This window comes from Halichoerus grypus, chromosome 8 (genome assembly GCF_964656455.1).
Source record: "Halichoerus grypus chromosome 8, mHalGry1.hap1.1, whole genome shotgun sequence".
Taxonomy (NCBI): Eukaryota; Metazoa; Chordata; class Mammalia; order Carnivora; family Phocidae; genus Halichoerus; species Halichoerus grypus.
In genome coordinates this window covers 118,649,894-118,673,967 of record NC_135719.1, presented here as the reverse complement: position 1 = coordinate 118,673,967, position 24,074 = coordinate 118,649,894, and the positions used below count along the sequence as shown (strand labels likewise).

At 34.5% G+C, this 24,074-nt stretch overlaps 1 protein-coding gene across 18 annotated transcripts in view; it reads right to left on the bottom strand.

Annotated features, from left to right (window-relative positions):
• Positions 1–24,074, bottom strand: part of GPHN (gephyrin) — a 598,378-nt gene that overhangs the window by 169,345 nt on the left and 404,959 nt on the right. For 7 of the 18 annotated variants that reach the window (XM_036071130.2, XM_036071135.2, XM_036071132.2 and 4 more), the window contains one exon: positions 23,011–23,052. The exons of the other annotated variants lie outside the window; for them this stretch is intronic. In XM_036071130.2, coding sequence (XP_035927023.1) covers positions 23,011–23,052 — 42 coding nt within the window. The remainder of the gene's footprint in view (positions 1–23,010; positions 23,053–24,074) is intronic. 18 annotated transcript variants of the gene reach the window in all.

Here is a 24,074-nt window from a genome sequence, read left to right as displayed (position 1 = left end):
ACAGATTAACAGGAGAAAAACAAATTTAATTTTGTACGTATAGGAACCCCAGAGATATAAGGCTCAAAGAAGTGACCAAAGCATTCAGCTTTTATATCTTTTAGATTAAGAAACAATAAATCTGTGAAGAATTGACAAGACAAAGGAGTGTGAGCCAGGGGGAGTAAATTAGTGAAGGAATAAGGTTTGTGTATGTAGTCTTCTTGGAGCTAAAATCCCTATCTCTGGTAGTAAGGATGCTTTCTCCCCTTCTGGTACAGGGAGGGTACCTTTCACACAGGAGATTTATTTTCTGCTTTCTGGGGAGTGTCCTTCTTGAACTGGCTGTTTCTTAAGTAACTTTAACTGCAAATAATCAGTATGTCATATTTTGGGGGTGGCATATAAAGGGAGTAGAATATGCCACCCCAAAATATGCCTTTTTGACATAAAGATTATTTGAGCTGATTATTTTGAGAAACAGCAGACACAGAAGTTCTGAAAATAGAGTGGAAGTTACCCTTTGGTAAAGGAAATTTGTATTTATAAAAGAAATCTCCATTTACAAGGGTGTCTCCCTCTCTGTACCGAGAAAAGGATGATCTAAATCACAAGAAAATGTTATCAAGGGAAAAGGCATGGATTTAAATCTGTATCACAAACCTTACTTTTGTTTACTGTGTTTTCTGGTAACCTCCCCATAACTGGCCTCTCTGCCTCCACTTTATTTTGTCTTTAGCTATATGTGGTATTTAAGCTGGTGGTTCAGGCTATCTTGGGGAGTTACTCTCAAATATACATGAGGTATACATGTTAATAAACTTGTTTGTTTTTCTCTTGTTAATCTGTCTTTTGTTATAGAAGGTCTCAGCCAAGAACTCAGAAAGGTAGATGGAAAATTATTTTCGTTCCTTACACATTTTTTCCCCTACACATTCTTAAATGTCATGTCATATCACTTATTCATTAAAAAAACCCCCAAACTTCTGCTTCTACTGAGTATAATATACCATATAAGAATATGGCTACATAGTTTTCCTTTCTAAATCAAAGGATGCTATATTGCAGTTTTTATTTTTCTAAATGCCTAGCTAGCATTCATAAGGCACATGGAAAATGTACAAAGACAAAGACATTTCTACACTGTATTAATAAAATAGCAATGATTTAGAAAATGTTTAGGATATTCCTTTGAGGACTGGAGATAAGACCTAAATTTTTTAAAGACTTTTATTACAACCCTGTGTGGTATATATTATGTTAACCAAGCCTCTTATGATATAACCAAGTAAACAGTTTACAGATATAGTTTGATATTATTAGACTCTTGTTTACATATGTCCTTTCCATTTTCTCTGAATTTTTAAATTTTTCATGTCTGGGCTAAATCAGATGGAAAAGCAGCAAATCCATTACCATTAAAATTGAACTTTTAGCTTATAAAGAAGAACTGTGTTAAAAGAACTGTGTTAAAAGTTAATTTTTTAAAAAAGATTTTATTTACCCATTTGTCAGAGAGAGAGAGAGAGCGCACAAGTTTGGGGAGCGGCAGGCAGAGGGAGAAGCAGGCTCTCCACTGAGCAAGGTACCTGATACGGAACTTGATCCCAGGACGCTGGGATCACAACCCGAGGCAAAGGCAGACGCTTAACCGACTAAGCCACCCAGGCGTCCCAAAAGTTAATTTTTTAAAAAAAGGTAAATTCATGACTTTTGTACAAATATAAAATGAATGTATGTCAAAGATTTTATCTAAATGTTAATAAGGGGACCAGAAAAATGTTCCAATTGATTCAAAAAAGAATTAAAAAAAAAACATATACAAGGACCATCAGGAATGTTGAAATGAACTTTCAGATTAATTGAACAAAAATCAGTTGCATCTCCAAATAGACACAGTGTGCACTTCTATGGATTAGGATCATTTGCATTACTATTCACATACTACAATTTAGTGTTGTACAATAGATCAGACAATGAAAGAGGAGATGATCCAGAAGGGTGCCCTAGACAAGACAGCCAAAAATCATTTTTGTTTATTTCAAAGTCTTTCACAATTTTACCTGAGAACTTTATGGCCTGGGAGTACCTATTAATAGAATTTGTCTGTTAGTTGAATTCTGGTTTATTTTTGAGTTTGTCCCCTAGTGCATACCTTTGGTTTCTAAGATTGTATGAAATACCAGCTGTAGTCACTTTTAAATGGACTGCAGTTTGTATTTTGACTATAATATTAAAATAGTAGTTTACCATATTAGAAATGGAATACATTTATATGAAATATACATTATATCTTTAAAAAATTTGACTTAAAATATAATTTCCAAGGTTTAATACACAAAAAATTTTTGTAGTTTCTTTTTTACCCAAATCTAGTGAAAACTCAGTTTGAATATAAACTTTTTTTTGTCAAGATTCAGTCATGAAAAATTCCTAAGGGAAAGAGAACTTATTAAAATCAAAGAAATGCAATATAATGTAAAAATTATATAAGATAAATATATTGACCATAGATTACTATGTAATTAAGGTAAAATATAGTATATATATTTTCTGAATAAAGCTTCCTTTTAGACTTTTTTTTTTAAATAGAAAAAGCTAAACATGTGTAAGAAAAAGCCTGAAGAAGAAGGGATATTCTTTCTTAGAACATTGCTAAATTTAGGTCTATCAGTAGTTTGAGTTGTTTCAGCCCACTTTAATTACCTTGCAAAATTTGCATTTTCTCTATATACACTACTGGTTCTATTCCCTCATACTAGTGTAAGCTCATATTTATATAACTCATTCTCAGGATGAAGAAGATAGGTAAGATTATTTTAGATGTGTGCAAATTTTTACTTCAACATAAGCCTGAGAGCTGTAGGTCCAAGAACATGTGCTAATTTGATATGCTAAAGCTAGAGACTTGTACATGCAATGAATCCTTCTTTAAGCAGACAAAAAACAGCTACATGATCTTGGCTAAATTACTTTAACTTTTTAAGCATTAGTTTCCACATGTACAAAAATCAGGACAATGATAACATTCATTTACTGAAAAAATACTTCTTGAGCACATACCCAATGCCAGGCTTAGATCTAGGTACCGGGGTTAAAACCTAAAGAAGATCGACAGGCACCTTGCTACCATAGAGCTTACAGTCTAATAGGAGTAGACAGATATTAAGCACTTAAGCTAATATGTAAATAAGATAGTTTCAGCTAGTAATAAATGCTTATAAAGAAAATAAAAGATAGTAATGAGATAAAAAGTGATTAGCAATAGGGTATAACTTTTAGATAGAGTGGACAAGGAAGACTTTTCTGAATAGGTATCATTTGAGTTAAAATCTGAGACACTTAGAGGAAGATGGATGAGAACTTTCCAGACTGAGGGAATAGCTAGTAGTATGCAAAGGCTCATGCTTTGTTGAGTTTCCACCTCATAGGATTGTTTTGAAAATTAAATAAACCAATGCAGGTGGAAATTTGGTCTATACTTGACATTTAATAATGTCTGATGATAATAATAGAGGTGAGAATGATAATAATAGATGATAATAATAGAGGAGAGAATGATAATGGCTATGATGATTATGATACCAACTATCAAAAGCCAAGTACTGCAACTACTCTCCTCAATCCTTCTTAGTCTGGAAACCGTTTGAAACCTCTTTCAGACCAAAGAAGAGTGTTGTAATTTGTCAGAAGGGCCAAAGATTGGTAATAAAAAGAGGCATAGTAGGTGTTCAGACTTAGGTTTCCAGCTATGTAGGACATAAATATATGTTTTGAAATTAATTTGGTATTTCATAAAAATCAATGAAGGGATCTCTGATAAAAGAGAATACTTTTCTGTTTATTGAAGTTTTAATGTAAATTTCTGCATAAAAGCTCTGTGATACCATATTGTTAATTTGTGATAGCTACTGTACTTGTTAGTATTCTCCAGACAGTGGATCTATACTTCTAAATTAGAAGTACTGAGGCATTTTCAAAGTTTATAAAAAAAAAAATGTATCACATAGGGAAACTAGTGAAAGCTTACTTATAAAGAATATCTATGCTGTTAATCATCAATCATCAATACCCATGTCCAAGTCACATTAAGCTTCATTTGGAACAGAACAATGTTATTAATGATGCCAGGGGGTGTTTTGGTTCAGTATTAGTGCTTTTGTTACTTTTGCATTCCTGTTTTATTCCTTTTGATTTCCTATATATTTATATATAAATCTATGGTATTATGGCTTGGTTGGGGTCAGTAAGAGCAGTTTTTGAGATATATTACCTACTTCTGGCCAGTTTATTTGCTGTTTCAACACAATAAACAGGAAAATGATCATATATATGTGTGTGTGTGTACACACACATACTTAGTATGTAAATAGCTTATTGAAGGAGTTCAAACAAATATCCTCTAAGTGTGCCACTTAGGCATGTGGACTATTTTGAGCTGAAGGCAATCAAGATCCAGGGGGCTCAAGAGAAACTCCTGCCCCTCCTTTAACTACCTAGAAGAATTTATTTTTTATTTTTAACTGTTTTAATTTATTTTTTATTAACATATAATGTATTATTTGTTTCAGGGGTACAGGTCTGTGATTCATCAGTCTTACACAATACACAGCGCTCACCACAATACACACCCTCCCCAGTGTCCATCACCCAGCCATTCCATCCCTCCCACCCCCTCCCCTCCAGCAACCCTCAGTTTGTTTCCTGAGATTAAGAGTCTCTTACTGTTTGTCTCCCTCTCTGATTTCTTCTTATTTCATTTTTCCCTCTCTAATAGAACATATATTGGGGGTCTTTCCCAGAATTAGAGTTTTTACCATACATAAATTTTATATAAGTGACCTATCTGTATAGTAGGGCAAACATCTAATTATCAAACATCTGCTCTTCTTCTTATTGCCCTATGAATTGCCCTCCTTCTTTTTAAAGCCCAAACCCCTATTTCATTTCTTAGCTCAGAATGACATAAATACCTCATTTTACCCTTTGAACCTATCATGTATGTGAGATTCTCTTATGTACAAAATTAAAATTTTCTCCTGTTAATCTGTCTCATGTCAATTTAATTCTTAGACCAGGCAAAAGAACCTTTGAAGGGTAAAGGAAAAATTTTCTTCCCCGACAATTTTTATACATATAGTATGTGTATGTGTGTATTTTATCTCTACTAGCACATACCAAAAATCACTGAAATCATGCTACTAAACCAGTGTTACTTTAAAAATAAATATAAGCAGGACCATATCAGGTTGTCACAGGAGCAAAAGGGATCCTGACAAGTATAGCACCATTCTAATGCAGGGTTAGTATATGCCATATATGTGCAAAGAATATATTTCTAATTTTCTATCATACAATGTATTGTTCTTATATAATGAAAATTCTATGCAAAGGGAATTTGAACTTTGTCATAATTCCTTAATTATTAAAAACATTTTAAAAGATCTAAAGAAACTATAATAAAACATGAACATTTGTTAAATCTAGGCAGTCAGTGTATGGGTGTTTGTTATTTATTCTTTATTGTATATTTCTTTTTTTTTTTTTTTAAGATTTTATTTATTTACTTGACAGAGAGTGAGACAGCGAGAGAGGGAACACAAGCAGGGGGAGTGGGAGAGGGAGAAGCAGGCTTCCCGCAGAGCAGGGAGCCCGATGTGGGGCTCGAGCCCAGGACCCTGGGATCACGACCCAAGCTGAAGGCAGACGCTTAACGACTGAGCCACCCAGGCGCCCCTTTATTGTATATTTCATTAAAAAATGAGAACTGTAAAAAAGAAAAGATAAAAGGGAACTGATTCACCAAAGGACATTTACATGAAGCTGCCAATACCTATAAACCTTTTAGCACAGATTTCTCAAATTTGGAATTTGGGATCATCTGGATACTCTTTTGCCCTCTTGTCTAAGAACAAACACAATGCCAATGTCTACAAGTCATATATTTTTCATTGTTTTTTTCCTTCACTAAGTATATATTAATTGAGAATGTTGTTAAATTGTAACCACTGCCTGACAGTTTCATCATTAAACAATCTACTCCCTCTACCCTTCTCAGGGTTGCTTCAGGTAGCTTTGCTGTGCCCTGCATTGCTCGGTTGTTAAATGAGGAATACAATGAAGTCAAACTCTGCAGAAACTAATTCAGCAGAGCTTTCCAAATCTTAAATTTCTTATACACTAGCTATTCTTATTTTTTTTTTCCACATAGGGAATCCTTTGGTGGTATTCTTTCTATATATGCTTCTTTATTCTTTATTTATTCTATATCCTTAAGGAAACTCCTACTTTCTCCTCTCTTTTCTTCAATTCACTTTCCTTATTATTCTGTTAAGTTTTAACAATTAATATGGGGGAGTTCAAGAGTGATTTTTTTCTCTTTGCTTATCTATATTCTTCACGGAATACGTGAAAAACAAGACAAAAGTTATTGAAAATGAAAGAAAAATAGAAACTGCTGCTGAAAATGATAGACATTTGATTTAAAAAAACTTTTAGTATAACACAGGCTGAGCATCATATTTTTTTGTTAAAATCAGTCTCATTCAATTTTTGATGAATTTATTTTGAACCATCAACACATCCTTCCTCAGTCCTTCCCCTGCATACATATCTGCAATAAGATATTTGGGATTAGTTTATAGTCTATAATGAGAGAAAAGCTATGAAGTTAACTGGTTTTACAAATTTGTAACCCTGGATTCATTAGTATTATGTTTTAACTCAATTAAGGTGAAAAAGGCACATACATTCTTTTTATAAATAGTCTTTTCACAGAGTCACTGTATAACTTAGAAATTTTATAGGTAGAAATATTATACCTAATTCATTTATGCTAGTTTCATCTAGATTATCTCTCCCATATTGCTGTGAGTTAGGCTGACTTAGAATTTAGGCACACATGGTTGGGTTGCCATAGTCCAACACTAAAGCAGCTATGCTCATCCCATTTTGTTCCTTCACAGCAAGCTGAGATATACATATTCATTTTAACAGCAATTATTAAGGTTAATACTCTTTCCTCAGTGGCTGAGATAGGTTGGGTTACTATTCATTGAAAAGGGAAAGGAAAACAAGAAACAACTAGAGATAAAAAAGACAGGTAGTTTCTGCTAAAACACACACACACACACACACACACACACTCACACTCACTCACACACACACACACTCACAAGGAAAGGGAAAAGCACAGAAAAAAGTGAAATGTAGGGAACTGCAGGTAAGAAAGTGGGTGAATGTAAATGAGGTAATAAATAACAAAATGGGGATTCTTATAGATACTCTCTTCACATTTCTTACTTCAATTGACTTTCAAAATACATGGCAGACCTTAAAAACACCAGTATCATTCCTGATCTGAAATTCTCTTTTAAAGCCAATAGGCCATAGTCAAAATGCATAGCTTATAAAATTCAAAAGGTGTGTGTGTATGTAAGAGAAAAGACAGAATCACATCAACACTAATCTTAAAAGCAGCAGCAGAATTTCCCTTTGTGGATGGGATGTTTAAAAGGAAGCCAAAGTGATTTCAAACATAAAGCAATGAGAGTATGACTGCATCCACCAGGATAAATGACTTAGTAAAACAAAGTCCAAGTAGATAATTCTAGCTGGGGAATGTTTCAGACTATAAAGCCTTTGAAATAGAGTTCAGTTATGTCTGAAAGTTAATCAACTGCAAGTTTACTGTCAATTAATTGCAAGTGAAAGGGTAATGATATAGATGGATTGAAAGAGTGGTACTTACATGCCCAAGAACACTTTGGAAATACTACTTTCACTGAATATGATAGAGAATGGCTATAGAGACCCTTGCTATATGGTGGCAGTTGAGGTTGAATGAATGACTTAAGATTATTTTGACCTGTCCTTTAATTCTTGAACTGTGTTACATGGCTCTGTATAGGACTTGGGGAGATTACAGATAAACTTGCTATGTATAAAGGGAAATGAGCTAAAGGAGGCCATTTAGATGCTTCTGGGCTTCTGCTCATATAACACTTTTTGTTCGTTTAAACTTCATTAACCTATATATCAAAGGTTGGAGTAATTGATAACTGTCTGGTTCAATTACTGTACTAACATTAACTTTCATTGGGAACATCCTGATATAAATTAAGCAAAACTTAATAACTTATGCCCACAAAAATGACTTAGGAATATAAAGATTAAATGTTCAATATTTCCTCATAACAACCTCTTGCAGGTTCCAATGGCATCTTTTTTTTTTTTTTTTCCTCTTTCCTACTCTCCCACTCATGTGTATTCTTTGAAGGGATGCCCTTTCTCCACTACTGAGAAGTACCTGTGACTAATTTAGCAGCATCTGACTGCAGAAGACCATTTTCTGCCTCAGTTCCCACTTTTATTCCTGGGGAACTCCCTTCTCTGTAAAGCACTGCACGGAAGTTCATCATTAATTACTGCAGCTTCAATACTGAATTAAAAGGGCTAGACTGCTATAAGAACTTTTCTTCATGCAGATACACACAGCAGCCTTCTCAAAAGCCATGCATTAGTTCATGCCATGCTTCTTAACAAGAACACTTAGGCATGTAGCCCAAACAGAATTAGATTTAACTGCGGTGTGCTGGGATAACAGCAAGTTGTCAAAGAGGAAAAAAAATTTAAAAAGCAGCAAGCTGATTTTTATGATTCTAGGCAATACTGATGCAGAATGGCATCGGCAAAATTTCAAAAATAGACCTTTCTTTTCTGACCCTAGGGAAGATTCAGAAAAGGAAAATTGCTAATATAGTTGAAAACTGTGGTTATAAAAGTCCATATGAATCTAAATCCCTTTTGGGGTTTCATGGAACATGAATCTAAAAATATCTTTAAGGTCTTTCTGAATTCACTCTTGTTCTATAAGCTGCTGCTTATGCACTGAACTATTTAATATGGGAAACTCAGAATACATTACCTACTCTTTATTTTTTTTTGAAGTTTTTATTTATTTATTTGAGAGAGAGAGAGAGCACAAAGGGAGAGTATGAGAGAGAAGCAGACTCCCTGCTGAGCAGAGAGCTCGATGTGGGACTAGATCCCAGGACCCTGAGATCATGACCTGAGCTAAAGGCAGACACTTTAACCGACTGAGCCATCCAGGCGCCCAAATTACCTATTCTTTAAATACTGAAGCAGAAAACGGAATGAAAAACCAGGGCTTGCTTTCTTTCTCCATCCCTCCCTTTCTCTTTTTCCCTCTCCTTCCTCTCTTATTCACTCTTTTTTTTCCCTTAAAATGCAAAACATTTGAGTACCAACATACCTACTTTTTCTGCCCTCTCAATTCCAAGGGATATATACAATATTAGTTTTCCTGTGCACAATACACATCCAGCTCTGTTTTATTATAAAATAATATTTTGTATAATAACCTTACTACTTTTCAGAATTCTTCACTTTCTGTAGTAACAAAAGTCACATGAAAGTCACAGGGAGGCAGAAAATGGTCTTCTGCAGTCAGATGCTGCTAAGTCAAAAGCATTTTAAAAGGTATACTCATAAATGATGCAGGCATATGTATTTCAAAGGTTGTATGTGGTTTCAATTTATCACCCAACGCATTGATACTTACTCCTGGATATAAAATACATCACTGAACATGAGACTGGGTTCCCAAAATATTCAAGCTGAAGAGAAGTAAATAAGTATGATAAAATGAGCATACCTATCAAAAACTGACATTATATATATGTAACTATACAAGTGAACCTTTTAAAACCAATGGAAAGAATACCATACGTTCTCCATTTTTACTTCTAGCTTAGCATATTGATGATGATAGCGTACATCCTGCGGAAAAGCCCTCAACACTTCTCTGTAATTCTCATTTCTGTAATTTTTGTTAAAATGAGAATAAAACGAAAATTCTGTCTTAGATGTTGTGAAAAGATAAAAGGCTATTAAAAAACCTCTTGAATAATAAGTATAGTACACATAGGATTATTAAGACTATAAATATTTTAGATTAATCTAATTTGGAAAATGATAGCTGCAATTTTAAAATTGGGTAGGAAACATTTATTAGATGACCACTAGTAAGTGGCTAAAAATATATGGGAAACACTATTAGTATGATTAAAATGGATTCCATAGGATTCAAAATATGCCCTTACATTCAACTGAATGGACTAAAAAGAAAATATCAGATTATTACATAAACACTATCTCCTTTGCTATATGTTATTTATTCTGACCTATACTGCTTACTGGAGTCCTTTCTTTCAGGGTCTCCTATACAATTCAAATGTGTTAGATAACTTAGCAAAGGAGAGCATTTAAAGGGTGAAAATTTGCATTTTCCTCCAATAAATAATGTTAATAAAGAGTAATATCATGCTTTGCCTTTATCTCTCTTTCCCAAAAAGGTCTGTACTTGGTAAATAAATTAAATAAGCCTACTACCTACTTAGAATAATGATGTAATCTCTGTATAGACAAAAATGTGGCCTAAAGAAATATATTTTTTTAAGATTTTATTTATTTATTTATTTGAGAGAGAGAGAGCACGCACGTGTGAGCACAAGCAGGGGAGGAGTGGAAGGCAGAGGGAGAAGCAGGCTCCTAGCTGAGCAGGGAGCCTGATGTGGGGCTCGATCCCAGGACCCTGGAATCATGACCTGAGCCAAAGGCAGACGCTTAAATGACTGAGCCACCCAGACACCCCGCCTAAAGAAATATTATGGCACTTTTAAAGTTACATAATAAGGCCCCAAGAACTCAAATCTATTCTAGGAAAATCTGCCCTAAGCAAGTTCTTTTTTGTTATTGTTAACAATAATTTGGTGAATTTTAAAATAACTCCCCCATGACTCTTTTGTGAACATAGAATGTTCTATGGCTTTTTCCTATAGGCTTTTTTTTTTAAAGATTTTATTTATTTATTTGTCAGAGAGAGAGAGAGAGAGAGAGAGAGAAAGAGCGTGCACAAACGGGGGGGAGGGGCAGAGAGAGAGGGAGAAGCAGGCTCCCCACTGAGCAGGGAGCCCCATGTGGGACTCGATCCCAGGACCCGGGATCATGACCTGAGCTGAAGGCAGATGCTTAACCGACTGAGCCACCCAGGTGTCCCCTATGGACTTTTTTAATGCTAACGTTGAATAGTTTTAATTTTCAGAGCCAAAGGCACTGTTTCTAGTAATATTCCTGAACACCACAGCCTGAATACATAAATATGATTTAAAAAATAGACAATATTCCAATTTGTAAAATCCTTAAGTGAGGCCCTATATTTAATTTTTGCTACAGTCTCTGTATACCTAATATGGCAATGTCTACTCTGTAGTGTAGATGCTCAGTAGATACTTGATGACTAATCATGACTATTGGTACTGTTAGCAAAACTGAAAGTATAAACAACCAAGTAAGAATAACAACCATATCAATTTTAATTCTTACAATCATTCAGGACATCAAAATCCTTTATAGGCTTTCAAGCTCAACATACGTTTTTTTACCTTCATTTGGCACTCTGAACTTTTAAGTAGAAAGCAAAATGCATATAACATAATCAAGACCCAATTCCTCTAAAATTGTACCACTAAAATTTTTAACAGGACTAAGGATCCTGTTTGCTACATTCATGATGAATTAGCTTTCTCATGAATAGACCAGGCAATAGAAGTCACCTCTTTTAATTCAGTCATATATTTATTTTACTTTGCTCACCTGGATCAAAGATCTATATCTTATTTGCAAGATAATGACAAAGAAGGCATTTAATAAGTCAGAAATAATCAGCATTCACTAGAAAGAGATAGTAGAAATAATAATACCACATAATAGAAAGCTTATTGAAATTTAACTATATAGGTGTAAACCCCTGATATCAACATCCATCTTATAAATTCATTCAACAAACACTGATTGATGATGCTGTGAAGAAGTCCTGCCCCAAACTGCCAGTTTCCCTCTCCCTTTACCTTCCCCTAGTAAATGGATATTCTAAGGAAGACGCCCCATTTGAGGTTTTGGAGGAAAGAAACAGGATAAAAGATTCTGTTGCCATTCAGAATTTGTCAGAATAAAAATGCCTTTCAGTAGGCTGGATTCTGTTAAGGGTTAAAATGCATTTTCCCAAGAAATAATGTTATAAATAGTACACAGATTCCTTCCTTAATCCACATATTTCTATTTGACTCTGAATTCAGTTAAACTATAGTGCTATTTCAGTTTTGAACACTAGTCTAGAAATCTGGTCACCATTTATAAAGTTATTTTCATGGGAAACTGCTTTGCCCCACCTATAAGTTGGTGGGTGCCTGCAGAGTGACATATAATGGAATTCAAGGACAATAGGATGATGGGATTCAGCACATGCTACCCCAAAATACAGCATCTTAGCATGCTGAATAATTTAAACTTAATAATTTTGAGAAAATGGCAGAAGCAAGAGGGTCTCTCTGTCCTTCCTCCCCCCTTTACCCCCAAAACAGGTCATAAGAGTTGCCCTCCCTGTACCCTGAGGAAAGGAGCATCCTGATCGCCAAGATGGAGTGACACTGAGAAGTATCAGAACGAAAAGCTCTTTTAAATTTCCCCCAGTTTATTACCCTTAGCTCATACCCTTTGCCCCATCATAATTCTCCATGACTGTTCTCCCTTCATCAAGCCTAGCATAAAAACATCAGGTTTAACTATTTCTTTGTGTCTTCATTTCCTTATGAAGGCTCTGTAAAATTTACATTCTATAAATTAGTATGCTTCTCTCCTATTAATCTGTCTTTGTCAGTTTAATTTTCAGACATAAGCAGGGATCCTAAGAGGATTGAGGAAAACTTTTTCCTACCCTAAAGTAACAATTACAATAAAAAAGTACTATTCTTATCATTCTGGAGAAAAAGACAAGAAAAATTGGAGAAGACAGTCAACTGGCTGAATGAAAAGAAAGACATATCTCAAAAATAGAAGTTCATATGTATCATATTCAATATACTTCGGCAATGGTTAGGAAAAAGAAACAAGGCAGGAATGGTACAAATGTTGATGTTAACTTAGGTCCAGTTGATAGTGTGCTAATACTTGATTTTTCAGTCAGGTTGTGATAATAACCATAATGCAAAACATATTTTACTGTGCGATAAATGTTGCAGATAATATGTTTCACAGTTACTTCAAACTAAAAATAATTTTACCTTTGGACTTTGGTATAACAATCAGTATTGATAATACAATAATTCTCATTGAGTAATTATTCATATCAGGCACTGCACCAGTTCAATAGTTAAGGTCCCCTAAAATGTTGGTATCATTCCATTTTATAGGAACATGAAGTGCAGACAAGTTAACTTGCCTAATATTACAAAGCTAGTAAGAGGCAGGATTGGGTTTCAGATCAAGGGCTGGGATTCAAATGTAGCCCAGACTGAAACTTTTAAGTACTATGCTGAATTGATCTTTAGTAAGTTTACTTCAATACTGTGAGAAAACCAGTAAAATATTAGTAACTGCCAATGCACGAACATCTCTAGACTATGATGGAAACCTGGTTAAAGTTAATTCTTTTGGAAAACCTAGGAGTTTACTAAAAAAAAAAAAACCTCTAAAATAAAAACATCCTTCACATCCTCAAATCTGAAAATCACATGGTATGCATGAAGCTATTTAGAGATTTTAGTATCAAAGAAAAAGGCAATAAGGAGAATTCCCAAATGGCTTAAAAGTACTGAACTATGTAAAAGCAAAGACAGAATTACTGTATGTTTCACAACTCTAGGAGAGAATTAAGCCCTAATGCACTATATATCCACTGTATGTAATGAACTAACTTCTCTTTTATGAATCTAGAATGGCAACATCTTCACAGGAGCTTGAAAAAACAGCCACACAAATCACTTCTTGTTCTGTGGTTTGGATCAGGAATCCTGGTTGAGAAAGGAAGGTTTTTTTTTTTTTTTTGTAGTAGAGGGAAAGTAATTGAGTTTTATTTATTTTTATTTTTAAAGTTTTTATTCAAATTCAGTTAACATACACTGTAATATTAGTTTCAGGTGTACAATATACTGATCCAACACATCCATACAACACCTGGTGCTCATCACAAGTGCGCTCCTTAATCCCCATCACCCATTTCACCCTTCCACCCACGTACCTCCCCTCTGGTAACCATCAGTTTCTTCTCTATAGTTAAGAGCCTGTTTCTTGGTTTGCCTCTCTACCCCTCCCCCTACCCTTTGCTCATTTGTTTTGTTTCTTAAATTCCATATATGAGTGAAATCATCTGGTATTTATCTTTCTCTGACTTATTTCACTTAGCATAATACTCTCTAGCACCATCTATGTCATCGCACATGGCAAGATTTTTATGGCTAAGTAATATTCCATTGTGTATATATATATATATATATATATACACACACACACACACACCACATCTTCCATATCCATTCATCAGTGGATGGACATCTGGGCTGTTTCCATAATTTGGCCATTGCAGATTATGCTGCTATAAACATTGAGGTTCATGTATGCCTTTGAATTAGTATTTTTGTATTCTTTGGGTAAATATCTAGTAGTGCTTTTGAAAGGAGGAAAAAAGGTAACCAGAGAAAACTGATAAATTCCATTTGCTGAAATCTAGGTTATGCATTCATTTCAATACCCAAATGCATGTTTGTGTGTACAAGCAAAGAAAATTTACATTGTTGGTAGTCAAGAAGATATTTATCTAAATGTTTAAAAATTAGACCAGGATTGGTGGTAAACCAAACCTGTCTGTAAAGCTATGAGTATGAACCAAAGCAGGATATGACCATGAGCTATTCTGAATTCATTAAACCTATGTAGTTTATTGGAAGCTGTGCAAGCATGCATTGATATTATCTCCCATATAGAAGAGACAATTGGGTTAAGAAAGAAGAGAAATGGAGACAGAATGCTGGCTGTGCTACATAAGGGCACACGAAGAAAAAGAAGGATGAGCATCAGCCCAGTGAAGAGTAAAATTCACTTTGATATCAATTTCCCTCACTATTGGATAGGAACAATAAAAACAAAAAAGAGCATTGGAAATTTATATGTTGATCCTTCTTTTGACTTGCCTGCCAATACTCCCTTTGTGTCTTGGTAATCGATGAAGAAGCTTTAATCAGAGGTGTATGTACAACTTATTTATCACTCAATAACACTAGATTCTGACTTCAGTTTTGTTTAAAGCTAACTAAGGAATACTTCCTACTGGCTTAACAATAAACCTCAGCTTTCTATATTTTTTTGTGTACCAATTCTGATTCCCATATGAATTCCCATCTGAATTTATGAGAGCATGATTTTTTATAGACTTTAGTTCCCAGTATTTTTCAAACAGGATGTCAAGGGAACTGATTGGGGTCACAGAGAATAAAGCTATCCTGCTCTAAGTAAACTTTAGGTTCCAAAAACAGGGAAAGTCAATTCTACAGTTTGAGACTCTTCTCTCCTATAACATCCGAGGTCAGTAAGGATTTAGAGTTGTAGAGATTGGAGTAACATATTATTTGAGCCCACATTCAAGAAAAATTAGGCTGCTATCCCTGTTACTTATTTATTTAAAAAATGGAATATCAGAGTATACTGTAGGAATAGTCAGGCAGAGTAGAATTAAAATGTTTTAGAAGTACTGACTTAGATTACTATATACTTTTGGAAATGAGAAAAATGCATGCAAATGTTAGAGACATAAGACACATATATAATGGGATATTTGAAACTGGGTTCTAACTCATGATCTGGTCAATATGTGTTTAATAAATGCTCACTGTATGCTAGATGGGGGAAAGGAGTAAAATCCAAAAGGAGCTAAGTCAATGTCTTTACCCAACCAAGTTTCACAACCTAATTAACAGAGTGAATGCTATTATAAATATACCCATTAGGGAATAATTAAATGTCATTCATTCAATCACTCACTCAGCCACACTTACTGAATATCTACTGTTTGCCTCAAAATGATCTAGCCTCTGACTTACAGCTTTCAAAAAAAAAAAAAAAAAGCAACCTCTGGTCTCTAGGAGCTCACGATGCAATAGATAAAAACAGTTAAGTAAACATATAATTACAACACATCATGATAAATGCAGTTATAGAAGTTAGTACAAACTGCTATGGGGATATGCATGAGATGCTCCTAACTCAGATGGGGGTAGGAGTTGGACGGAGATTATCAGGAAAGGCTTCCTGGAGCTGGGATATATGAGCAGAATTTTAAGGGACAATTACAATTTAGTTAGGTGAAGAAAAGAGGAAAAAAATCAGAGAAAAAGGCAAGCGTAATTCACAGATATGAGGGACCCTGGCAACTGGGAAATGGCAAAAAAAGTGTGGCTGAAGCTAATTTTAACCATGATAGGGGGTGGTAAGAGGAATAGTTAATGAGTTAAGTAAGGGCCAATTCCTAAGGGTTATGGAGAGCCACTGAAAGACATTAAATAGGGGAATGGCATGATTACATTAACATTTTAACAAGTTCATTCTGGTGAGCAATGTAAAGATAAATAAGAGATAGTCATGGAATAAATGATGAGGGTAGAGAAACTGGTTTGGAGATTAATCTAGTAATCCAGATGAGAAATCCAACTAAATCATTGAAAGTCATTCTAGAGAGAAGGGCATAGATTCTAGAGATACAAAAAGGCAGAATCTATAGGACTTAGGTTATGTGGTCATAAGGGATACAAGATAACACCCAGATTTCCAGTCTGAGCCATTGCATAGTGTTATATATTGAAATAGTGCATGAAGAAACAAATTTGGGGGCTGAGTTATGTTCAAGATGCTTATAACTTCAGAGAGAGATGTGGGCTGTAGACAGTTGATCCCAAGGTAGTTACCAAATAGTGACAGTGATATGTGACAGTAATATATGTGAAGCTCCTAGAATTATCCTTGACCAAAGTAAATGCTATATAAATAGAAGTAATAATGATGAATGGTGATGATCATAATTATAACAATAGTTGATTATGAAAACTTTTTGTGGTGATAAAAATGTTGTAGTTGTATATCTATGCTTTCTAATACAAGAGCCACTAGCCACATTGACTACTGAGCACTTGAAATGTGGCTGCTGCAAATAAGAAACTAAATTTTAAATTGAATTAATTTTAATGAATTTAAATTTAAAGCCACATGTGGCTACTGGCTATTGTGCTGGACAATGCAGATATATAGTGAGAAATGAAACGAGAATCTGAGAGTGAATCAAGTTGATCATCAACATGTAAGGAACGGTAGTAAAATAGTCAAATAGGCAGGAGGAAAAGCAGTATAGAGTAATACTGCCTATAAGCACAGTTGAAATTCCTTTCAGAGGATGACTAGGGGTAAGTAGGAGTTTTCTGGAGAAAGGTAGAATGGAGCTATGAAGTGTAGGAGGGCATTTCAGAAAGACAAAATAGCACAAATAATGGCCAACAAGAAAGAAGGAATATAATATAACAAGAAGGTCCCCTTGACTAGTTGGTAGGTACATGAAAGGGAATAAATGGCCAATTGTCCTTGTTTGACAGGGCCTGAGGGGTTTCCTGGAGTACAGAACTTTCAGTTTTAAACCAAAATAGTCCTAGGAGGTGGTGCTTTCAGTGATAAAATCAGGAAAAGTCCTGGGCAAACTGGGAGGAGTTGGTCACTAGAAAATAATACTAGATAAATAGCGGCTGGCCAAAGTATAAAGGATGTTGGGAGAGAGGCAGAAAGGCATTTACTCTTGATACAACAGCTCAGAGGTAGGCTATTATAGCTTTTTTGATTAGATAACTGATGGGAATTAAAGTAGTACTTGGGAAGATTAGTCTGATTTAAGAAGAAAGAGGAACTATCAAAGAGAATCCAATTGTTTAGCTAATGTAATAATCCAAGTCTGAGGTGACTAGAGCTTACACAACCAAGGAGAAGAAAAATAAATTAATGCTTACTATGTCCCAGGGACTCTACTGATTTTACATAAATTACAATTCTCCCTGAAACCCAGATGTAGAAACTTTATACACTTTAGAAAAGTTGATTGATGATTTAAGTATTCACTCCCCATTTCCTAAATATTTTTTGAGTGCCTTCTACAGAAGTTGCCAAATTCATTGTTTTTTGAAAGTCAGGATTTGAAAGTGGATCTGGCTACAAGTTCATTGTATGTATTAGAAGGATTAAAAGGAGATAATTCTTTCTCAAAGATATGCATAGCCTCCATCTTAGTTTTAAGACACTTAAAAAACTTACTAAACCTGTTATCCATGCTTTAATATTTCCTCGTCTTAAACTTTAAAATTCTCATGACTTATTTTCATTGATGACCTCTTTTGTATTTCAAATGATCAGAGTAGATGAGGTAGTATATAAGGATAAGCAGAAATTCACTAGTGTCAACTACAATACTTTGTTTAAAAAATCTTTTTATTATGGAAATTTAAAAATGTATGTCCAAGTAGACAGAAGTACCTATCATCTTTTTTTAAAAAATGTCAATCAATTCTTTTCAATTCTTTTCCAAGAAGGTTTTGATTAGATAGATTTATCAAATATTCCTGTCAAATGTGATTTTCCATTACCTTTATGGCTGGTCACTTATTTGGATGTAAGAGAAAAGTATGTAATTAATTAATTAATTAATCAATTTATGTTTAGAGATGGAGAGAGAGGTGGAGAGAGGGGCAGAGGGAGAGGGATTGAGAGAATCTTAAGCAGGCTCTATGCCCAGTGCTGAGCCCGACATGGGGCTCGATCTCACAACCCTGAGATCATGACCTGAGCCAAAATCGAGAGTTGGACGCTCAACCAATTGAAACACACAGGTGCCCCCTTAATTTTCTTATTTTGACCCAAACAATTTATATACTGTAATTCCTTTTTAAAGGTTCAAAAGTGAAGTAGGAGTTAGGAAACTTTGGTAAGCAGCGGTTGTAGTGTTTTTAAAAGATTCCATTTCTAACAGATTTCTTCACATTATCTCCAAATTCCCAACTATTATATACAAACAGAATGAAAACAGTAAACATAAGAGTGACAGGGAAGAGTGGAGCACCACAGAAAACTATACTGAAATAAATACTAAATTGATTATTAATACATTTTCTAAGTAAGATTTTGTGAAGTAGAAAATATTAGGTGATCATTTCACAGTGTTGAATCTTTATTTTATTTTATTAGTTTCTTCCAATCTAAATAGTTTGTAGTCCTGTTAGTGGTTCAAAAATGGCCCTATTTTTTTTTAATTTTAATTTTTTTTTTTAAGATTTTATTTATTTATTTGACAGAGAGAGACACAGCGAGAAAGGGAACACAAGCAGGGGGAGTGGGAGAGGGAGAAGCAGGCTTCCTCCTGATCAGGGAGCCTGACGTGGGGCTCGATCCCAGGACCCTGGGATCATGACCTGAGCCGTGAAGGCAGATGCTTAATGACTAAGCCACCCAGGCGCCCCCTATTTTTTTTTTAAAGAGGAAATGTTGCTGTATTTAAAATCCAGTTTTCTTCGTTCCCTTCCATCTTTCCTTCCTCCGTTGAATATGCAGATGTACTATCTGCAATTCAACTGAAGTTTCCATTTGCTGAGGCTCCAAACTATCAGTCAGCCAAGGTTTGTTTAGATCAGAATTGGTGTTCTAAAAGTGTGTTGGGTTCAAAGGGCAACTGTTTTGCATGCTACAACTTAAAAATGCCACCGTTTCTTTAGGTAGCTAAAAGTTTTCAAGCATTAAAATAAAAATAAAATTGGGGCGCCTGGGTGGCTCAGTCAGTTAAGCATCTGCCTTCGGCTCAGGTCACGATCCCAGGGTCCTGGGATGGAGCCCCGCATCGGGATCTCCAATCAGCAGGGAGCCTGCTTCTCCCTCTCCTTCTGCCTCTGTCCCTACCCCTGCTTGTTCTCTCTCTCTCTCTCTCAAAATAAATAAATAAAATCTTAAAAAAATAAATAAAATTAAATTTTGGTCTCTGTCCACTCAACAGTAAAAATCAATTTAACTTCAAAATCTCAAATTATCTAAATCAACCTTGCTACTAAAAAATCTAAGACATTAAAGAAAAGGTTTTAAAGGCTTCAATGTTTATTTTTTTTACTGTTACAAATCATAAAAAGATTTATATCTAGTGTATATTTCAGCTTTTCAAATAAGTCAGAAAGAGCACTACAAGGAGATAGTACTAATTCTGGCTTTTGTCTAAGCTAAGTGAATTCTGAAGCAATTTTTTCAAAGGATCTTAAAAAATGAACACTGCTGGAACAATACTGGAGCAAAGCTGAGATTAGTTGGGAATTTGAAAGGTGAGTTCTTTTTTTACTTGACTTGAGGGGATGAACAATCATGTACAACCTGTGACACTGATCTCATTATATTCATGATATTCTACGCATTCTAAATGTGAAGCCAATTCCAAAGGTCAAGACATAGCTAGCAGATTATAATTACATTTAAAGAAGAAATAGTAGGTGTTCAATATATATTTATTGAATGACTAAATATAAGAAAAATAAGAATAATAAATTACAAGAGGAAGGTCTTTCTACTATTTCCTTGAATTAAAGCTTTGTATCTTATAGATACATATCTAAATCCTCTCATAAGATAAAATAAAAAACTATATGATCAGCCTGAACCAGGTAAATATATACTGTGAAAATACAAGACTATTGCATGCCATGCAGAGCTGATGACTTTTAATAACTCCTGAATAGCAGAAGGTGTGGTATTTAAGAAAAAACAATTTTCTGACACTCATTTGGAAGCTTTATGACTTAAGGCAAGATATCTAACCTCTTTGAGCTCATTTTCCTGGTTTGTAAAATCAGGATGACGATAATGTCTTCTCTAAATAGCTGTAGTGAAGACTAATTGAAATAAGATCAATGAGATGTCAAACACAGAGCCTGTCACATAGTGAGTGAATTGTAATTTTTACAAAGGGGCAATCAACTACATGGATTAATATTTGCTGAGCAGTATCAGTCAGGTGAGGTTAGAAATTATCTTGTTCTTGAACAACTTATGGATAGACTCATTTTTGAACATGGCTTATTTTTTGGTCTTATGAATGTCACAGAAGATAGTGACATGAAATTGATAAAGCCAATGTGCTACATTAGGTACTGGAGAATTTATTCCTTTAGTAGGAAGGTCAGTAAAGATGGTATAAATGTGAGGGAAAGAAGAGACTGAGTCATGGAAAGTTTGGCTACCTCCACTGATGCTATAAAATAAAAAATACACTTAACCAACAGTCCCATCAAGAGGCTTCCATATGAAAAATTGAAACATGAGGACATTTCTTGAAATTCTAATTATTAAGACTCATAGTCTAAAATTTTATAAAATAATTGTTTACCAATTTAAGATGAAATAGAAAAAATTATGGAAGGTTATTCTGTCTGGAGGGTTATCATGAATATTAGAGCCCTAAGCAGTTCTTCATGGTCTTACTGGTCTTTATAGCATCATAAATTAAACATAAGTACCACTGATGAAGTCCGCAGAGATGTATCACTGGAAATATAAAAACCCTACCACAAATGACAAAAAGAGAAACATATTTCATGACAAATAAATAAAGCTAATGTGTCACAATAACAAATCCAGATAAAGCCAGAGTTCATTTAAGAGCCGAGTGCTATGGAGCAAATGCTACAGCATACACAATCCCATCCCCCCCAGAAGCCAGTTCCACATTCCAACCTGAGAACCCTCCTGCACACATGCTATCACAGAGAAAGTAATACCCTGATGGATGCTGTAGGCTGTGATTGAAGATGATGCCAATGGTAGACTTCTTATACACTCTCATGGGAAATGGAGAATTGCCTGGATGAAGTGTCAGAAAGAAATGGGTTATATATTTTTTACACTGGGAATCATAATCCTGGGGAATTAAGAAAAGACCTATGGAAAATGTGGTGATGAGATGATATTAATCTTGTCTCTCAAAAGTCTGCTGATAGCACAAGTAATTTATTTGCCTTTCATTACTTTCCTTTCCCTACAGATATATATTTCAAGAAGAAATTAATTCTCTACAAAATCAGTTTTAAGAGAAAAAAATCTAAAACAGCTGAAACTTAATCAGAATTAAGCTAACAGTACTAAATATGTGTAGAAATGTGTTTTGTCTGGAAAAAATTAGGATCTTAAAATTCATAGAATATTAAAGTCCTTTTATTTACTAGCCATATTTTGAGGCACAAATACTCTTTTCTCTTAGTTACTTAACAGTGCCCCCCTGTTTCTCTTAGTTACTTAACAGTGCCCCCTGCTAATAAAACAATTATTTTATAAAGGATATTCAAAATCTGTTAATATTTCAATGAATCTGTTTCACAAAAACAGAAACACACATATGCTATGGTTTTACATAGTAAGAATAAGAAATTAGACCCCTAAAGAGGCAAAAAAAAAAAACATAGTTCAAGTGTCATATAAAATATTTTGTCAAAAGAACATGAATCTCATGAGTGATTATAAAATTAATCTTCCAGATTATAAGAACCTTATAAAAATACAAATATCAAGGAAGCTATTCCCCTGAGTAACCTAATCAGTTTTTTAAAAAGGAATGAGTCTTCCCTTTTATACAAAAACAGGGGAATCATATTAACTTTTCATTTAGTAGCCAATTTGGGATGCTGTGTCTATGGTTAATGGGACAAAACTGTCACTAATTCAATGTAAATCTTCAGCTACCAGAGAGACGTACACAGGCCTACAAACCAGAATCTTTGTCTTTAGCCAATATTAATTTAATAACAAATTGCCTGGCTCAAAGGAATTTTTACAGAATTAAAGTCGTGGTAACAATCAAGTTGGCTACTCAGACTTTAACCATTTCAACATGATACAGTGACTGCCCTCCCCCCAAAAAAGTTACTCAGAAAACAGTACAGTTATTATAAAAATATAGAAAATTCCTTCTGAAACAGCTAACTTTTCCCCTTTGGTACCCTTATCCCTTCCAGCCAAGTGCAAAGTGCAAGGCAAAATAAATTAAGGCAAAAGGAAAATAAAATAAGAAAAATGGTGAGGGCGAGCATGTTGTTGACCATGTAAGATAACACGTGCAGAGTATACCTCAGATACACTATAGGTAGATGAGCACGAGGGAAGCCGAGCCTGGTTTTGCAGTGGGGAAAAGAAAACACTGTTAAAGAGGAAATGATAGCATAGTAAGGGTCTCAGAAGATTAGATGGCTCCATCACCAACACATTTGCCAGATAATAAGAGAGCCTTATAAGCAGACACCTGAGTTTGAAATCTCAAGGTTCAAGCTATCTGAGGAGAGCCTTGTGATAAAAAAATACCTGGCTTAAAAAAAAAAAATCCATGACAGAGATGACTCCCTCTGATCAGATCTGATTTTATCTTGCTGAGAAGATGCTCATTAAGGTTAATCAGAAAGCAGAACACTGGTCATTTTTCTCCTGTGGTACTACACTGATCTTCATTGGTTTAATAACACTAGCAAACTATATGTGAGGTTATTTATAAGATGAGGGCTCTACTGTACATCTTCATATTGCTTTTTAAAGAGGGCACCAAAGCCGGCTCAGTATTCTGATTCTGATGTCCTGTTCCTACTATTCCATTAGCAGTATTACTGAATCTTCATATATGTATATATATACACACATATATATGTATATATATTATGTAGTATATATGTCTATATATTAATGATACATTAATGTATGTATCAATAAAACCATAAGAGACAAAATTTGAAACACAAAACTCTTGTCCAAACCTATCTTTTATCAGAATGCTTTACTGATTTTTTAAAACAGCTGTTTTATACTCAAAAATATATTTAATCTTCATGCTTTGAACTGATAATTTTCTGGCCTGTTCTTATTTTCTAGGTTGTCATACTGCCATGTTTAATTCTCTGACCTCTTCTTTCATTAGGTTGTTACAATGCCAGGTGAATTAAATTAAGTATGCATTCTCTAGTTACAAATTCTTCATGAAGTTACAAAACACAAAGGTAGGGTGGGGAAATGAAGATACAGAAGATGGCACAGTGGAGGAAGCAGAAATGCCCTTATTATCTCATTTGTTCAATGGTATTTCTAGCACCCAGCACAGCAGAATGTAGTAGGTGCTCAATAAGTGTTCAATGAATAAATGAATATAC